Source organism: Peromyscus californicus, unplaced genomic scaffold, assembly GCF_007827085.1.
Source record: "Peromyscus californicus insignis strain IS unplaced genomic scaffold, ASM782708v3 Scaffold_16__1_contigs__length_79575227, whole genome shotgun sequence".
Taxonomy (NCBI): domain Eukaryota; kingdom Metazoa; phylum Chordata; class Mammalia; order Rodentia; family Cricetidae; genus Peromyscus; species Peromyscus californicus.
Window position 1 is genome coordinate 6,741,781 of NW_026294458.1, and position 18,753 is coordinate 6,760,533.

The 18,753-nt window shown below is 47.5% G+C and overlaps 2 protein-coding genes across 58 annotated transcripts in view; one reads left to right on the top strand and one right to left on the bottom strand.

The window, feature by feature from the left end:
• The window catches only part of Dgkg (diacylglycerol kinase gamma), a 226,611-nt gene that overhangs the window by 135,434 nt on the left and 72,424 nt on the right, over window positions 1–18,753 (top strand). For 8 of the 9 annotated variants that reach the window (XM_052740211.1, XM_052740208.1, XM_052740206.1 and 5 more), the window contains one exon: window positions 15,400–15,490. In XM_052740211.1, the coding sequence (XP_052596171.1) occupies window positions 15,400–15,490 (91 nt within the window). Of the gene's footprint in view, window positions 1–15,399; window positions 15,491–18,112; window positions 18,741–18,753 lie in introns of those variants that run through there. The other variant, XM_052740210.1, reaches the window with a different exon arrangement.
• Window positions 1–18,753, bottom strand: part of LOC128111813 (uncharacterized) — a 111,473-nt gene that overhangs the window by 71,487 nt on the left and 21,233 nt on the right. For 34 of the 49 annotated variants that reach the window (XR_008218715.1, XR_008218743.1, XR_008218742.1 and 31 more), the window contains one exon: window positions 18,360–18,465. The exons of the other annotated variants lie outside the window; for them this stretch is intronic. The gene's annotated coding sequence lies outside the window, so the exon portion shown is untranslated. The remainder of the gene's footprint in view (window positions 1–18,359; window positions 18,466–18,753) is intronic. 49 annotated transcript variants of the gene reach the window in all.

The following is an 18,753-nucleotide window of genomic DNA, read 5'->3' on the forward strand; positions in this document are numbered from 1 at the left end:
AAAAGAATGTCGGGATTCATTAGCCATCTATCTGTTTTACTTGACCAGCTAGAACTTTGGAGAATTATCATTCATTTCAAAGGATTTTTGCCATATAACGGAATCCATCTTTATATTTAGAGCTTATCTGATTAGTGCATTTATTCTAACTTATTTCTTTAAACTATCTTCACAGTTGTGCTTATTTTGTTAAAAAGAAATTGAAGTACAAAATGAAAGGGTAGTGTTCTTGAGAAAGAGTCAGGTGATTTAGCTTCATTCCTCATTTAAATAAACGTTTCTTAAAGAAAATTCTTAGCACTCTTACTACTTGACCAAAGAAAACTTTGGAAGCAGCCGCTCCTCCTTCCTTTCTATAAGGAAAATTAGTGAGTCTTCAGTGAAAAAAGCTGTCTATCAAGGAATCTTGAGAAAACGGCTTTCCGACTCTGCTCTCAGGCCCCAATGTGAAATAGAGACACAAATCTCTGAATTCTCTTGGATTCAACATACAAGGTGAGCGCTGAGTGTCGACGCTCACCTTGCCTCTTCTGTCCTGTGAGCCACTGGAAAGTGACTCACTTCTCTGATTCTTAGTGTTCAGGTGTATAAACAGAAATGACAACTGTCTTACAAGGTGCACAGAGAAATTACACTAGCTCGATAAATACATCTGAAGTGATTACTGTTGTTTACTGGAGGAATTAGCAAGGAAGCCATTATAGCTGATGTCTGCCGATTCTTCAGAGACAGCAAGATTCTAACAAAAATGCACTGTGCTGTGGCTCTCGTCTGTAATAACCTTAGCTTTGGACACGACTGTAGCTTTCAGCCTCCTTCGTGACACAAGCATCCCCTCCATTAGCGCTCTGTAGAGTGTCCTTAGATCTCTGCTTTGAAGCCTGTAGGAGTGTTTAAATTCTGGGGTTGGGGGAGGGTCCCATCACTTCACTCTTTACAAAGAAAGCATTTCCTGATCTTCTGATGCTCTTCAGTAAAAGAGAGGCTCTCCTAACCCCAGGAATGCCCTTCATAGCCTGCAACTGCTGAAGTGTCAGGGCCTTATGCCGTCACTGATATTTGTGTTGACTGAACACACACTTAGGGAGAAATACCTCACTCTCTAGTAACAAGACATTTCTATTCTGTTCAATAGAGAACTCCTTTAATCTTGAGAGTGGGCCTTTTTGGAAAACATTTTAAAGTGCCAATCAAGCCAAGTACCTTACATTGCCTTTGAACTCAATGTGCTGAGAGTATGTTGGCAGTCTCCAGCTTTGGGCTACCAAAGGGCACAAGGTAATGAGAAGGTCGTGGATAAATTAAAATCTCAAACTGTTGATTTCAGTGAAGCTTTTGTTGGTGCTGTCCATGTAGTGTTCCAGTTAGTAGGGTTCTTGCCTTCCCTTTCCAAATCCCCTTGTCTCTGAACTTGGGGAGAGAAATGGCCAATGCTCATAATCAAGGGTTGGGGTAAAAACTAAAACAAATTGAGTTGATGGCCTGGGTCATGATTTTACTCTCAATCATACTCTTTCTCTCATCTAACCATGTGGGCAGGAGGTTGAGATGGTCAACAGTAAGCCAGTAAATTAAAAGGGATGTGAAGAACTGGATAGCCTGCTCACCAAATGGTTTGTGCCTTGGTCATCAAAACTGGATGGTTGGTGGTAAAATTCTTGAATAATCTTCATTCATCAAAATGGAAAACTCAGGGGGAAAATGAATATAAACAAAGGCTACTTTTCTGTTCTAAAAAGGTAATTAAGTACACAGATTTTTTGCAAATAGCACCAGCTTGAGCCTTTACCCTGGTGCAGCCAGTGAGCCCTTGAAGTCAGACACACATGTATTAGGACTCATGACCACATATGCCAGCCCCTCAGATGGGAAGGACCAGACTGGGAACACGTGGAAGAGGCCTTTGAAGCAGCTCCTGAGGTTTCCAGAAGGAAAGTGCAGAGGCCTATATGAAAGGGCCACACATCCAAATGCCTGCAGAGGTTAGGGTGATAACGTCGATGAGATGGGCAAGTGGGTGTGAGGCTTCAAGGAGTGGTGGGGACTCCAGCAAACTGGAGAACACAAGAGAAGATATAAAGTGAGCGAACTGTACCTGGCTTCAGCCAGTTGCTCTCAGAAGAGCAAACCTAGTGATGATTTCAAAAAAAGGGGGGGGGGCCTCCAATGTGTGTGTGTATGTGAATGTATATATGTGTGTTATGTGCGTATGTATGTATGTATGTATAATTTTCTAATTTTGAAAACCACTGTGCAAGTACATCCCTAGGCCTGTAAGATCCTGCCCCCAAGCTGTCATGTTGATACCCAGGAATCATAATGTCAAGCTGTGATGGGAACCAATGGTTTATTGTTCTTGCTTGACTTGGTCTACAAATTATTGACGCTGTTGATATAAATGAGTCTCCTAGCAACAGAGAATGAACATTTGAGAAATCGGTATGTTTGCAATGACAAAATGTTCCAAGATACCATGAAAGACACGATCCCGAAAGAAAAGGACCCTGATAGTCGCAGCAGACCTAAAGTCAAAGTCTGATTCAGAAATACACACCAAGTGGAGGAAGAAAGAAAATGTGCAGTTCCTGTTTGGGGGGTAAAGTAAGAGCATGAGACTCTAACAAGGAGGATAGATGTGGGACTTCCCAAAAGCAAAGGGCAGGACAGCTAACAAAGTCATCATGAACTTAGACCCACAGTGAGCTCCCTCGGCTACTTCCTCCACAGTAAGTGGTATTGGCCAATGTAAACTCCAGGATGTACAAGGAAATTAGCCAGAAGATGGCAGGTGGGTGGCGGGGGTTGGGGGGTGTGATTCAGTGACTGAATATACTTAGGAAAATCTAAGAGGAATATTTCTTTTTTGTGCAATCTTTGAGAGCCTTTAATATGGGCTCAACCTACTGAAAATATGCAAAAGCAGAAGGAAGTATTTAGGTGAGGTGGCCCCTTCCTCTGTACCCAGACTGAAGATGACTGTTCCTCTGCACCATGGATTCTGACCCTGGGATGAGAGGCCCTGGCAAGAATCAGGAGTTTATCCCCTAATCTAAGAGGAACGTTTATGACCAGGGACCTGAAGACCACGGAGGAGGAGCTTCAGAATGAGATTTAAGGAGGATAAAGTATAGAGCACTCAAATGAAATTCTAAAACCACATCCCATCAAGGACAGCAGGTGTGAGCTAGAACTCGGAATCACGGCAGAGGCAGTGCCAATCAGTTCACCCAGGGAACTGACGGGGCAGAGTGTGGAGACCTACAGCCGAGGCAGGTCTACGAGTTGCCAGTGAGAGGGGCGAACCAGAGAAGTCCTTGCAGGATCAGGGTGGGGTACAGCATGCCGCCAGGGAACAGTGCTACCTAGTGAGTGACGAGAGAGGGCAAACTCATGCAAACCGCTGTCACTGGAACGGGCGTTCGGAACACACACTCAGGCATAAGAAGTCACAAATGTCAGCGTGGAAGCAAGGCAGAGAGCATATGGTTGGGATTTCAAAAGGATGCCATGAAAGGGATTCTGCCGGCAGTATCTAGTACAGGCTTCCCAGGCATTCAAGGTGCTGGCTGGTGCTTTTCTATGTACTTTTTTTGTTTTTTTTTTTAAACTGACACAGGAAGGAGATGGGATGGGGGAAGGGAGGAGGTATTTATCTGAGCATCTTCCCATATGGTGAATTTTCTACTTGTCTTGAGGATAATTTCATAACTCGAGGGGTAGAGGAAAGAAAACTGCTTTTCTTGGACTGTATGGGACCAGGAGGCATCTGACTGTGATGCCTCAGGAAACTTAGCTGGAGGTTGAACGACCCACCTGGTGTTCTGGGTCAGCGAAATAAAGAAATACTCCACACGCCAGAGCATGGCTTCACCCACGGTTGCTTCTGCTAGCTGTCACTTTCTCTCCAGCCTGGGCTCCAGGGTCAATGCCAGGGGCTCCAGGCTAACCGAGTTTCTGTATTTCTTTCCCCGAAAGTTGAGGAGAGCAAAGAGACCCAGTCCAAATTGACCAGGAGAGGTGTGCCATGTGTATTCCGAGTTGTGACACAACACTCGTGAACTTTGTATGTGGCAACGGGGTTGACTTTGGCTCTGTGTATATAGCGTGTAACCGTATGTACAGTCTCAATTTCCCCAGCCACCCCTGGAAGATAGGTAATGCATTCCCAATTCAAAGATGGAGAAACTAAGTGACAAGCTTGCCCAAGACCACAGAACAGGTGAATGTCTGAAGGACGGCTTAAACTCAGCCTTTCTGGCTTCTAACCAGAGAGGTTCCTTCAGCTCAGCCAACCCGTCTCCAAACCCAGACATTGTGCTCCGGGTAACTGGCAGGCTAGCTGACTGTTTCCGGTTAGTCTCAGCATAACACTGTTTCTATGGGTGACATACACTCGGAATGACAAACAAGTGGCTTAACCAAGGGACTTTTGTAACCCGACCCATCAGAATCATGTTCAGCAAGGCCTGGGGGCAGGGGATGAGGGAGCTGCCATACCCAGCCCACATTCTGACTCCATGATATCATCTCATCAGCGTTACATCTTCCAAGGAACAGTGTCAGACCCCCTTACAAAGTACCGCAGCGACACCTCCACAGAAGGTGTGTGTCAGAATCAAGTGAGGGACCCTTCAGTGGGCTAAGCAGCTATCTTGGTTCAGGCATGCAGGGCACATGTGATCAATGGGAACCAAGATTGTTCCCCATGGCTGGGGGCAGGCTGAGCTGGGAAGGAGACAGGGCTCTGCTCTTTGTCTGGAGGGGTCCTTCTAGCAAGCTATTGGAGAGTGAATGTGGACCTGTGTCTCAGCTTTGCCTCGGCTCTATGTTATAGCCCTGGTTGGTCAGGAGCCAGGAAATGGCTTCATCAGCCAGAGAGGCTCAGTGTTAGCCAAGTGCCTGCCTTCTCTGGCCTTCAGGGCTTAAGTTCCAATAAGCTATCCTCACCTACATGTCTTAATTGTCCTCAGTCACCTTCAGGTTTGGGCTTCAAGGGCTGATGAGTGGGTCAGTGCTGGAGAGCACAGCTAGGTGCAGAACCTTAGGCATACACATTCCTACGTCACCTTGCCCTCCCAGCCAGGGTTCCTTTCTGTCCCAGTATCTGACTGTGTTCACTGATGAACACTTTAGCCAGTGGGCCTGAAGGGGAAAAAGACTGCTGAGAAGCAGGCACATTTTGTAAGAGATTCTTGTTTCCTGTCACTGTTCCGTTTGTTTTTAGAAGGTAGAAAGAGGAACCGTTTTCCGGTGGCAAGCACAGATGTCGACACCTCAGAACTCAGACTCTCGGGACAGGGCACCCACCTTGGCTGCCTCTCAGAGGTCTGTCTGAGGTTCCCCCAAAAGTGAAAGTGGTGGTATGTCCATCCATCACCGTGACAGGTGTCTGAGCAGGCTGCCAGGACTTCAGAGAGACAGTATCCTGAGCATGTTGGGTCTCAAAGAAGCTTTCTTTTTTTATTTCTTAATTTTTTTTTTTTTTTTTTTTTTTTTTTTTTTTTTTTTTTTTTTGGTTTTTCAAGACAGAGTTTCTTTGTGTAGCCCTGGCTGTCCTGGACATTGTTCAGTAGACCAGGCTGGCCTCGAACTCAGAGATTCACCTGCCTCTGCCTTCCGAGTGCTGGGATGAGAGGTGTGCAGCTCCACTACTGGGATCTTTCTGCCTTTCAGTGGGTTCCAGAGATTGAATTCTGGTCGTCAGGCTTGCATGGCAAGTACCATTACCCACTGTCCTCAGACACACAGCAGTCCTCCTACCTCAGCCTCCCGAGTGCTGCGATTATAATTATGTGCACAATTCTTTACTTGAGCTTTTTCGTGGGCTGTGTCTCTGCAGGCCCTATGTCCTACACTGGAGGAATTTACTATTTCAGACTTGGGGAGGCTTGATCATGAGTGGATGCCCTCTGGAGAAGATGTTGTCCGAGGCCAGACAGCGAGAGCCTATCAAAGGAGAATGTGTCCTTAGTTCACAAAAACAAGCTGTCTCCTGCAGAAGAGGAGAGCCCACTCTTAGGAAGCTGTAATTCTTCGGAGTTCAGACTTAGCCTTGAAAGGGAAGAAGATTCTCCAACATAAGATTATAGGTTTGGCCCCTTAGTACTTTTGGCCAAGTGTAGAAAGCAAAGACCGATAAAGGAGGTCCCGACCACTCTGCTGAGTACCACAGGACCCCAAGCAAGCACAGCCAGGCCACCTTGAGATTGGGTCCTATGAGCCACAAGCATGACTGAGGACTAGTGGTCATGGTCACTTGCTCTTACGAGTTTGGCTATATGTTCCATTTCTCTCATATGCCTCTGAGGCATGGTAGTGGGAGCCAGGGGGAGTAAAGTGATAAGGAATATGGATTCCAGGTCAGGAGCTGGCATTTCCATCCCAGCTCTATGTCTTCATCTGTATCGTCAGAGACTGTTTCCTAATAAGCTGCCTAGACTAGGATCACCATCCAGACTGGGTAAGGAGTGTTGGCTCTGCACGTGCCCTCTAACTAGTAAAGAGGACACAATTTCTAACCATCTACACTACCCTCCATGGGCATACTACTCCGTAAGATCTTTGTCATCAAGAAGTCCTAAATTGTAATTCGTTTTCCCATTCCTATTATTCAATATTCATTGGCCATTCATTTAGTATCTCTTGATACCAAGCGGTAACACTATAATTGATATAATTCCATTCCATGCTTTTATTAATAATTTACTTTTCTTCATTAATTTTACCCTCTTCCCTTTCTTCCCTCCAATCCTCTCATATGCCCTTCCTTTCTGTATTTCAAATTTATGGCTTCCTTTCATTCTATATTTTTAAAAGATTTAACACACTAGTTATCTTATATAGTCTTTATTATGATTAAATGTATGAATAACTCTTCTACATTAAGAAATGTCAACAGTGGGCAGGGAGTGTCACCTTTAATCCCAGTACTCACGAGGGAGAGGCAAGGGATTCTCTGTGAGTCTGAGACCTGCCTAGCCTTCATATTGAGTTCCAGCCCAGTCAGGACTACATAGTGACACCCTGTCTCAAAAAGAAAGGAAGTTAGAAAAGGAGGGAGGGAGGGAGGGAGGGAGGGAGGGAGGGAGGGAGGGAGAGAGGGGGGAGGCAGGGAGGGAGGAAAAAAGATGAAAGAAAGAACTTTTGACAGTAATTCATCTCTTTATACTTTGGAGAGTTCTTAGAACTGGCGGCTCTCTGGCTGGAAGTACTTGAATCTCAAAGACCATTTAAATGCCAACTGTCATAGGTGATATTTACCTATAAAACTTCACACATGTAAGACTTAAGAAGTGTCTTGATATCACAGGTCATTAAGAGGATTACACACTTACATAATAACATGCACCTTAAGCAAGTTCCTCCATTACTGATCATTTTTGGTGGACCCCTTCTTGATCACTCCCCTTTTGCCCTCCCTCCATGTCTGTCCACCCCTTCCTGGTCTCCGGCCACCAATCCTCTCATCATTCATCATCCTATGTCTTTCTGAGCGCCATGAACCCAATCCTGTCCCAAGCATGGACCAAAGCCAGGGAATACCTCGCTCCTTGAAGCTGAAATACACTGAGCCAACACAAATCTGTTGGCAGGCCCAGCAGGCACAAAAGTCCCATTCAGGGCACGAAAAAACCCAGCTATTTATAAAGCCCCTTCCTGATTGCTGGGTGTTCGGTTTCCCTTGGACAGAAAGGGCCACTGCCGCCTCTTGGAAGAGATTATTCCTCTCACAGCTCCGTGACCAAGGGTCACCGAGTGCCCCATTCTGTGAGCAGCAAGAAGAGGGGACAGCATGCAGGGTGGATTAGATGTGGTGACAAGCCCTCTGATGGTCAAGGGCAGCTGAGGATGCCAGTGACACAGATGGCTTCTGCTGCACCTGGGAGGTGACAGTCACGGGCTTGTGGGGACTGACGTTCTGGTCCCTGACATAAACCCTTCTGCCATGGCTCTTCATCTTTTGTTTTTGTGGGTTTGTTTTTTTTTCTAATTCTTTACACAAATTTGGGTTAACATAACTACACTTCCAAAGGCATTTGGAATTTAACTATGTGGAATGTTCTCAGGGAATATCTCTGTACTGTGACATCCGTCATTCAATTATAACTCGGCTGCGGCTACCTGTGCCTTTTTTGTGTTTCTGATTTGCTAGGCTGACATTCATGTTAATGACCTGATCTTAGTTTATTATTTTAGTAGAAATAGCAGAAACAAACAAACAAAAATGCCAACAACTACTCAGGAAACCCAATGTCTTAGTTACTGGATGCCATGACCAAGGCAACTTATAAAGGAAAGCGTTTAATTTGGGCTCATGGTTCCAGAGGGTTAGAGTCCATGACCATCACGGTGGGAAGCATGGCAGCCGGCGGGAGGCAGCCATGACACGGGAGCAGCAGCTGAGAGCTTACACTCTTATCCAAAAGTAGGAGGCAGAGAGGGAGCTCACTGGGAGTGGCAGGGACTTTGAAACTTCAAATCTCACTCCCAGTGACTCACCTCCTCCAACAAGGCCACACATCCCAATCCTTCCCAAAGAGTTCCACCAGCCAGGGACCAAGTATTCAAATAGATATTAGCCTATGCTAATATTCATTCAAAATGCCCCATCTAAAATCATTCCTTTTTTCCATTGAGACAAACTGTGAACATGTGTCATTAACGTACAGAAACGGCCTGTTGGCTAGGTATAGTTTTTCCAATAGAGAACACCCTCTTGTGGGCAGCCTCTGTTCCACCAGGCCTCCCAACCCAATGCTGACTGACACAGAAGGCCCAAAGAGCTATTTCAGTCACGAGCTACTCAGGGAACCTGGTTATCAAAGTCTAAACCACAAGAAGGGAAGCCTTCAGTTCAAGGGTTCTGTTTCTAGAAATAACTGTAACATTCTCTGTGTAGACTTCTAAGCCCAAAGAAACGTTTTCATGTTTTGACTTTTGATGACTTCAAAGGCCTGTTGCCCTAAAAACTTCCTTGATTCTCAGAAAAGAGCCACCAGGAGCTCGGGGTGGTTGAGGGAGCTGAACACGCTGCTCTGCTGGTGCAGATGGGCAGCAGCTAGCTGGTTTTACCTACAGGCCCTTCTTGAAAACAACCAATTCATAGCTGTCAGGATGATGACTGATCCTAGCCCTGAATTGCTGACAACATAAAAGAACATTTTTAATTAGTCTCCTTTTCTTCATCTGTCAAATGAAAAGACTCAACTAACTCACGTGTCACTGATGTTATTTTCCTATAAACCAAAGGGAATCGAGACAACCAGAACCAAAGTCAACAATGCGTCGCTGCTGCTGTCTATCACATGCCTAAGAACCTCCTGGAACCCAAAGGAGGGCCTGAGGCTTCGAGAACAGGTCCACCTGGGGAGATCAGAGCCTGAGACTAGGAGCCTCATGGACCTGGAGTTCAGCCCTAGGGCATGGTTAAGGATTAGTCACCTCCAGCTGCAAGGTGATTATGGGAAGGAGAGAAGCGGTGGCCAACGAAAACTCAGGAAGAGAGATGCAGAAAATGTTTTCCAGCAGTCATTAAAGCATTGCTAGTTTTCTCTTCTTCAAAATATATTGGCCACCTGGGGGAGAGGAAAAAAAAAAAACTCCTGCCCTTACCTCAAGAGCCAAAGCGGAATGAGTGTTCCAGTAACCGTGTCTCTTGGCACTTACTGAGCACGGAGAATGCACTAAATCCATGACCAACGCTTCACACTTGCCACTGAAGCTTCACAACTTCGTTGGGTAGAGGATAATGTTTCTACTTTGCGGTAGAGTGAGGACTCAAAGAACTTAAATAACGGTCCAAATAAGAAGGTGAGAGCCCCCGTCTCTGAACCCCCAAATGCTATGAAGGTCCATACAACAGAGAATGAAGCAGACAGATGGGGGCCACATTCAGCAGCAGAATCCTCTGATAGGATCTCGGAGTAATGTGGCTTGGGAGGCGTCTCCAAAAGAGAGGGGACAACAGGGTCCATGTTCTCTAGTTGGCAGAGAGAAGGGAGTGAGTCTCCGGCCTGAAACTATGGGCTCCGGTGCCCCTCCCATTGCCTACTAAAGGCTGTGATAGTTAAGAGAAAGGAGGAAAGGGCATGGCAGAGAAGGATCCAATCTTTGAATCCTCTTGTAGAATAAATAATACCGGCTTTCTGAGACTCTTCGAAGAATTAAAGCAATTTTAAATGAAAAATGTTTAAAAGAGGGGCTAGAGAGATTCCTCGGGGGCTAAGAGCACTGGCTCACTGGCTGCTTTTGTAGCAGACCTAGGCCACCTCTGTCACCAGAGGCCACATGGCAGCTCACAGTCATCTGCAACTCCAGGTCCAAGGGGTCCAACGCCCTCTTCTGCACTGCCCAGGCACGTCGTGTACACAGTGCACTAACACATGCAGGCAGAACACTCATACACATAAAATTAAAAATGAAAAAGTAAAGTGTTCAGCAGACTGCAAAAGCAAGGGGCTATGGGAATAGAGCACGTTCACTCCTAACCCCACACTGCCTGCGTTAACAGGACAGATGGACTCTGTAGGATCTTAAGCACAAGAGTGTCCTGTGGGCCAGTGACTGTCCAGTGTTAGTCTTGGTGATGCTACTGAAAATACAAAAGCTCAGTGAGGAGAACACGTAGCTGGTCCTTATGTGGCGTATGGCCCATAGTAGCTGCTGATATATCTTCAGTATATTTGGATGGATGAACAGATGGATACATGGGCCACAATCCAAATCCTTTAGTTGCAATGAAGACTACCCCCAGAAAGTGGCCTCCTGCACCCTAGTCTCAGGAAACCAGCCTTCTTGTGTCATGCTGTCCTAACGCTAAATGCCTCGTTAGCTACTTCTCACTCTTCAGGACCAGCCCCGCCAATCCCACCTCTTCCAGCCTCTGATTCTATCTTGGCATCATTTTACTGCCATTGTTCAGGCCTTGGGAAATTCTCTTCTGGACTCCTACACCACATCCAAACTACTCTCCAAGCCTCCAGTCTGCATTTTTACAGTGCTTCTTGAGCAAGCATGAGGACCTGAGTTCAGACCCCAGGCACCCACACAGCGGTGGGGGAGGCTGGCTGATGCCTGGCGCTTACTGGCCAGTCAGTCTGGTCAAAATAGTGAACTCCAGAGCGCGCGCGCACACACACACAAACGCATATATAAACCATGCACACTCCAGAACCCTGTAAGAGATCAGGTCATTACTGTCACCACACTGCCCTCATTCCCACCCAAGGATGGCCTATGACTCCCCGTAGGCTTCACCATCAAGCCCAAGCACTGGCACATCCAACCTGACCCTCCAGCTATGGCTAGTGGGCGCCCACCCCACCCCTGCTTGAGTTCTGTGCCCCTTTGGCACTTGCCCAGACCCATTTCCTGGGGTTATGGTTTAGATGAGGTTTGGCTCCAGTTAGCAAGGTTGAGAGGCAAGAGGGCCTTTAAGGGCCCCTGGGATCATAAAGGACCTGCCGTCATGGAGGATCCATGTAGCTTACTCAAGAATGAGTGCGTTTCTGTGAGGGCTTGTGCTAGAGCAAGTGCAGCTTCCTTTATCTGCGTTTGCTTCCTCTCTCTACACCCTCCTGCTTCTCCTTTTTGCTTCCCAGCCATGCTATGGCACAGCACAAGGCCTTTAGCTGAGCCAGTGCCCTGGTCTTGGGCCTCCAGCTGAATAAGCCTCTTTTCTTTATAAGTTGACCAACTCTAGGAGTTGTGTTATAGCAATGGAAATTTGATGGAGACCCCTGGGCTTCCTCCTCTGCCTAGAGTGTTTGCCCTTTATCTTCTCTGCTCCTTCTTCTTGCATTCTTCTGAACCCAACTTTAACATCATCCTACCCTAAAGATACTTGCCCTGACTGCTTCTGAGTCCATCACTTAAGACACTTAAGAACTGGGTGTTGCCGGGCGGTGGTGGCACACATCTTTGATCCCAGCCCTCGGGAGGCAGAGCCAGGTAGATCATCTCTGTGAGTTCGGGGCCAGCCTGGTCTACAGAGTGAGATCCAGGAAAGGCACCAAAACTACATGAAGAAACCCTGTCTCGGAAAAAAAAAAAGAAAGAGAAAGAAAGAAAGAAAGAAAGAAAGAAAGAAAGAAAGAAAGAAAGAAAGAAAGAAAGAAAGAAAGAAAGAAAGAAAGAGAAAGAAAGAAAGAAAAGGAAAGGGAGGAAGGAAGGAAAGAAAGAAGGAAAAGAACTGGGTGTCTTTCCTTTGGGATACCCTAGCGCTTCCTTGACATCTTTACAAGGTACCTAGTTCATAAAATTCTGTATTTTGTTCTTTGTTGTATGTCATACACCCCTCTCTAGTCCGGACAAAATGAATGTGTGTTGCATTAATATTTTTTGGTTTTTTATTGTTTGTTCATTTGTAGAAGTGGATGCACATGCACCATGGTGCGTGTATAAGAACAGCATGTGGGTCCCAGGGATCGAACTCAGGTCACCAGGCTTGGTGGCAAGCATCCTTACCCACTGCTCCATGGCTCCAACCCCATATTAATATTTTGTTTCATATCGAACATGCAGTTCAGCTTCTCCGAAGCATATTTGTTAGCATATCACATCTTTAACCAACCACATGACCAGTCCAGAGAATTAACTAGGGATTAAGATGTGGTCTGTGACTCTTTAAAAAACTGTATTAAATTAGATATGAGGGGAACAAATTTTTAGCCAAAAGTCAAAACATATGATCTAGGGCTGGAGAGATGGCTCAGTGGTTAAGAGCACTGACTGCTCTTCCAGAGGTCTTGAGTTCAATTCCCAGCAACCACATGGTGGCTCACAACCATCTGTAATGAGATCTGGCGCCCTCTTCTGACCTGCAGGCAAACATGCTGTATAAAAATTTAAAAAAAAAAAAACATGATCTAACAAATATGACTGAGTATTTTCCTTCCCAGCGCATGTAAATACATAAAGCCTACAGCTATACAGCCAGCCAGGTCTGTCGTTTTTTCCCTTCCTGTGTTATTCAAATACACCAGCTGATAACTGTGAAATACCAACAGCTAAGAATGAGTAGCAACATCTCATTCAATCTTCTCCACCATCCTGAGAAGCAGATCTCTTTCATTCACTGTTTTACAGAAGAGGAGAGTGAGATTTAAAAGGATTAAGCATCCTGCCAAAGGTCACACAGCTATCCATGGATGGGTAATCCAGGCGGTCCTATTATTCCACAATACTGACCTAGTCGCGACCTCTTAACCTCATTAGATCATCAAAAGAGCCACTTTGGGGCAAAAATAGCCATGGCTTCCGGAAATTTTTATTAAAACTCTAAATCTCCAGGCAATAACTTTCAGAAGTCATGATTCAGACCAGCAGTGATGCTTGAAAACAGGCTTGCAGGGCGAGTCTCCTGCCACAGAGACGCTAGGACTGCTGGGAAGGAATGCAGGACCCTGGAGTTTACAGCCACCTGTGTTTTCCCCTTACTTGGTCTCCAGCCATCACTGCCTGCTGAAAGGCGCTGTCCTTCCATTCCTCTGAGGAGTCCTCTCCTTCAGTTCAAGTAGTTCCATATTTGTCAACAGTTTTCATAGCATCTGGAGCACTGGCCCTGTCCACTGGCCATAAGCAAAACGATCATCTGGACACCCATAAAAGTCGATGCGCCTGGACTCCGCTCCACAGCTGTCAGAGTCTACAAATGAAATGCTGGCAACAGCATTTCAACCGGTTCCCCCCCCCCCAACCCCCCAGGGAATTCTGAAGGATGCTGACACCCGAGAACTGGAGGTGGAGCCCCAGTTCTGCAGCCAGCCGCGTCAACAGCTTGTCGGAGAACAGAGAGTCAGGGGCTCCGCCATGAACAACTGACCCAGAATCTTCATTTGAACGAGATCCTTGAGTGGGATGCATATACACGTTTCTGGGCAGAGAGACAGTAACGTAGGACAGTGCTATGGCCTCAGGTTTTTCCCAGTGTGGCATGCATAGCAAATGAAAATACTTCCATAACACAATGGAGGTACAGGTGAGAATGCCTGCTGGAACTAGGGCTCAGCCTGCCCCAGACCTCACGTGCCACCCCGAGGATGCCACCCTGAGGATTGAAAAAGCAGTGACTCACACAGCCCGTGCGGTGGCACAGCCGGCGGGCACTGGCCTAAAGTACTCCTGACGCGTCTTGGGGGTTTTTATGAAGTACAAGGATCTACGCTTCTCCTACCTGTCACTTATTTATTCTCACACAGATCAAGGGTCAGAAAGGCTGCTGACCAGCCAACCAGATTTTAGAAATCAGTCTCCATAGGGTAGAAGAATTCAGTCTTGTGTTCAAGTTCTAGGCGAAGTGCTGGAGAAACACAGAAAGCGTGGCTGGCGGGCCGATGGATCAGCCACTATGCCCAGGAAGAAACAAGAGCCTGCCTCCTCTCAGGAGCTCTCTTTCTCCCTGGTCCACAGAGCTGAGGATTAGCAACAGTCAAGGAAGCTTCCTCTGTCTTGAGTGCAAAGAAGAATGTCATTTTGTTTAATCCTTCCTTAGCAAAGTCTGTCTGCCTGTAAGCTAGGCAGGTGTCCCCTCTCTTAGTCAGTCCCTGTTAATGGGGTGATGGTTGGGGGGGAATGGAGAACCAAAGGAACACTTCCTGATGAGACTGTCTAAGCAAACCATGGAGTGTCAGGGACCCCACCTGACTCTGAAAGCCCTCTGATTCATAAACACCCAAATGATGGATGTTTATTCCTCTCTGTCCCCTAAAGAAAACGCTGAAAATTTGTAAAGCTCAGATTGGCAAGCTCCTACTTTGAAGCAGATCCTCTCTAAAGAAGAGCTGAGCAGCCTGTACAAACACACCTGGGAAGACAGTGGCCACTGCTCCCAAACAACCCAACTTTGTTCCTTCTCTTTCTCTATCTGTATTAATTCCTATCACTCTGCTTCCCCCAAACAGAAAATAGACAGAGCATTGTGGACTGGGTCTGGTTTAGTGTAGAACTTCTCTCATCCATCTTGAACCTGCACATCTCTTAAGTCTCGAAAGGCTGCTGTTCTTTGTACCCTAACCATCCCCAGAAGGGAGCTCTGCTCTGATGAAGGACAGTGGGCAGGGCATGCTGTCATTTGGTACCTCGAGCTGACGGGAAGGCTCCTTGATGCAGCTCCAGAGGATAGCATGCCTTTCCTGCTCTAACCAGGAACCTCAGGGTACAATTAGCAGTTGACCCAGAGTCCATGATGTCTAAGACATGAGCAGATTTTTCTCTCAAGTTTCTGACAAGAACATGTCGATAAATTTTCTATTCCTTGATAATCCGATTGGCAAGTGTTGCAGTATAAGATTAGGGAATTTGGGGGTTTGGGCCACATGGGCCAAAGAGCAGAGCTATTTCTCAGGACCAGTTTAAGTACAGAATGATGACTAAAAAATGTCTCTCTGCTCCGTGATCCAGGATGAAGAACAAGCTGTGGTATTTTGAATTTGGTACCTCGGAGACCTTTGCAGCCACCTGCAAGAAACTCCATGATCACATAAAGCTGGAGGTGAGTCTAGCCTGTTTCATGTAGACCACCTGTCCCCAGATGTCTACACAACCTCACTTAGAGGGCTCCAGTTGTTGCCGAGTTCTTTCTTACCCTGTGCAAGTGGATCTTTGGGACTCTGGGATCCTCACAGCCATAGTCACTCTGACCCTCGTCCATGCTTTCCCACTTAAAGAGACAGTTACCACCAAATGAGCAAGGGAGGAAGGCTGCTGCCAGGTTACTGTGCCATGGCACAGCAAGGATGGTGCTCGTGGGCTGAGAGTTGATCAGAGCATCTTCTATCTCACCTGCCTAGAAGAACTGACTCACAGGTGCCCTGGACGAGTCTTGTAGGTGTGTAGCCTGAACAAAGCTCCCTGTGATCTGGAGAGCCCTCCTGTCACCATCTTGAAATTCCGAATAATTTTTTTTTTTAAACAAAGAGCTGTGCATTTTCAGTTTGAACTGGGCCCCACAACTATGCAGCTCAGCCCGTTGGTGTGCTGTGTTTTCCCGAGGACTTCCAGCACTTGTAGCAGCCTGCCTGGGACGGTTTGCCTGTTGGCGCCCCTCGCCTGGCTGAGGAGCCTGCTTCCTGCCCCGCTTTTGCAGCGCTGCTCTCCTGAAGTCTTCTCATTGACTGCCAGCAGCATGGCTCTGGCCTGTCAGGGACCAAATTTCTATGCACACATGCTGTCTTCACTCGCTGGGGCCTCTGCCCATGGACTCTTTGCTAACAATCCCACGTTCAATCTCGTGGAATTCAGGCCCGCGGTCTGCTTTGCACTTGAGAAAAAACATATTCAGGCAGGTGAGGAAATCTCCTATCATCCCCCCAATTCCTGAACAAAAAAAATCGGGTCTAGAAGCTGCTGTGAGCAATGAGCTGCTATTGAGACCCGGCCATCCCTCTGATAGGAGAATGAAGCCTGTTGGCCGAGTGGGAAGGTCCTGCCACTCCCTGCTGGGAGGGAGGCTGTGCCCATGCTCGCTGGGAGTGTTCACAAACAAAACACACACAGCCAGAGGTTCCATAAGGCTCTACTTGACTCATCTGCGGGCCTCTCCGTTTTGGTTGCTGGGTTACTGACAAGGTGGCAGGAGGCACCTTTCTGCCAGTTTGGCCACAGGGCACAGAGGTCCAAAGGCCAAGAGCCTGTGTCTCCAAGTGATAAATGGCTGAGGCCACCTACACCTGGGAGAAGCTGAGGCAGCCTGCCCGCCTCATTTGTACATAAATCCGCTGCCTAGGAGCTGGAGCTGAAGGAGCTGAGTGTGGCAAACAGATCTGTGTGCGTCCTTCCTCTTGGCACCACACTCTGTTGGGGTCTCTTTAAATATACCGCTAGTGAGGGACAGCCCTGCCTAACCACGGCCAGCTGCAGACACAGCAAGCCCTTGTTCTCCCGCAGCTGGCCTTGACACTGTGCCCAGAATACAGCAGCTCAGCTCCCCTGCCTCTTTGGACCGCCCCACTGGCTCCAGCCTGGCCATGCCTGACAGTCAGTCCCCTTGGGGTCCAGGATGCAGCAACACTTCCTCAACCACACAGGGAATTGGTGGCCTGGTGGCCAAACAGTGGTACCTCAGGAGGCGGTGGGCTGCCAGGCTGGGGGTTGCTGAGAGCTTTCAGAAGCACTTCCTGTTTTCCTTATCTCTTCATAACTCTTTTCGGCACTTATTCATGAGAGTAAGCTTTGGGAGTCGGGGGCTAGGATGCGAGCTTGGGACAGGCACTATTTCTGCATCTAGAGGACAGTGGTGGATGGTCCCAGGTGGGGAGGGCAGGTGAGTGACAGGTGTCAGGAGGCCCAGGAGCCTCAGGAGGAACATGTAAGAGAGGCTGGTAAGCAGGTGGCCGCCACCATCGCCATGACAGGGCAGGGCTCAGCAGCTCCAGGTCCGCCAACCTGGGAAGACTCCATTCAGACGCCGCTGCCCGCTGCCCAAAGTCATTGCTTCCTAAGCAGGGAGTCATCCGACTGCAGGAAATGCAAGCCGAGACCGGGAGGGTTAGAAGAGTGAAGAGAAAGGAGGGAAAATGAGAAGGGGACAGAAAATGTCCGTGCTTCACCTGCCGGCTGTCACATGTCAGAGCTGAACGAGACGAGCCAGGGAGACAAGCACTATCACACTTCTTAAATAAGGCTCCGATGCACCCAGTAACTTGACCAAGAGTTCTTTGCCTGAACCAGGAAGGGAAGATCCCAGGTGTTCTGGAGTGAGTTGAGCCTGGAAACTAGTAAACAAATTTATCCACCAAGGGTTAAAACTCAGCAAATCCTCCAGCCTCGGTGTAGTGTCTTCCTCCTCTCTGCTCTGTGTGTGTGTGTGCGCGCGCGCGTGCATGTGTGCGCGTGCGTGTGTGTGTGTGTGCATATATGTTTGCTTGTGTGCATGTGTACATATGTATGTGTGCATGCATGTGTATGTGTTTGTGCAAATGTGTGTGTACACATGTGTGCATGTGTACAGTATATGTGTTTGTATGCATATAGTTGTATGCATGTGTATGCAGGTATATATGTGTGCATAGGTGTAATGTGTGTCCTGATGCATGTTTGGATGTGTGTGTGTGTGTGTGTGTGTGTGTGTGTGTGTGTGTGTGTGTGTGTAGTGAACTGTGAAACTCCATCTCAGTTCAGGCAGCCACACCACCCTGCTGAGGAGTGCTAGACACAGTCCTCGCACCCACGTGAGGAAAGAAGGAATGATTCATTACAGGAAAAATCGGAAGACTGCCGCAAAGTTGACCGAGGTTTTTCTCACACGGCACCTCGTTTATTTCTCCTGGCCAGCAGGACGTGAAGAGAGGAGGCACCACTGTGAGGAACACAGGGGCGGATGTACAGTGTAAGAGGCTGATGGTGACAGGGAGTGGGCTAACCTGAGTCCTGTCCCTGGGCAGTGGACAATGTCATCCCAGCACTGGGAGCAGAGATGGGGCTTGCTGTGCATCGAGTCCAGCTGTGCTCCGGGTTCAGTGGCAGAGTCTGTCCCAGAAAGTAAGGTAGAAAATGATGGTGGAGGAACCTGACAACCTCTGGCCTCCACACACGTGCACAGGCACACATGTGCATGCAAAACTACACACACACAAGAGTTGCACACATCTGCTTACACATGCACACACAAAGTTGAATGGCTGAAGGAAAAGGCTAAGTGGTATTTTTTTCAGGCAAAATCTCCATTAAATGGCGTAGACGTGGCTTACGGCCGCTTTTTTTCAGATCGGCAGCTAGTTGAGAAGAAATAGGAAACTTGGTCTCATCTCTGATGTA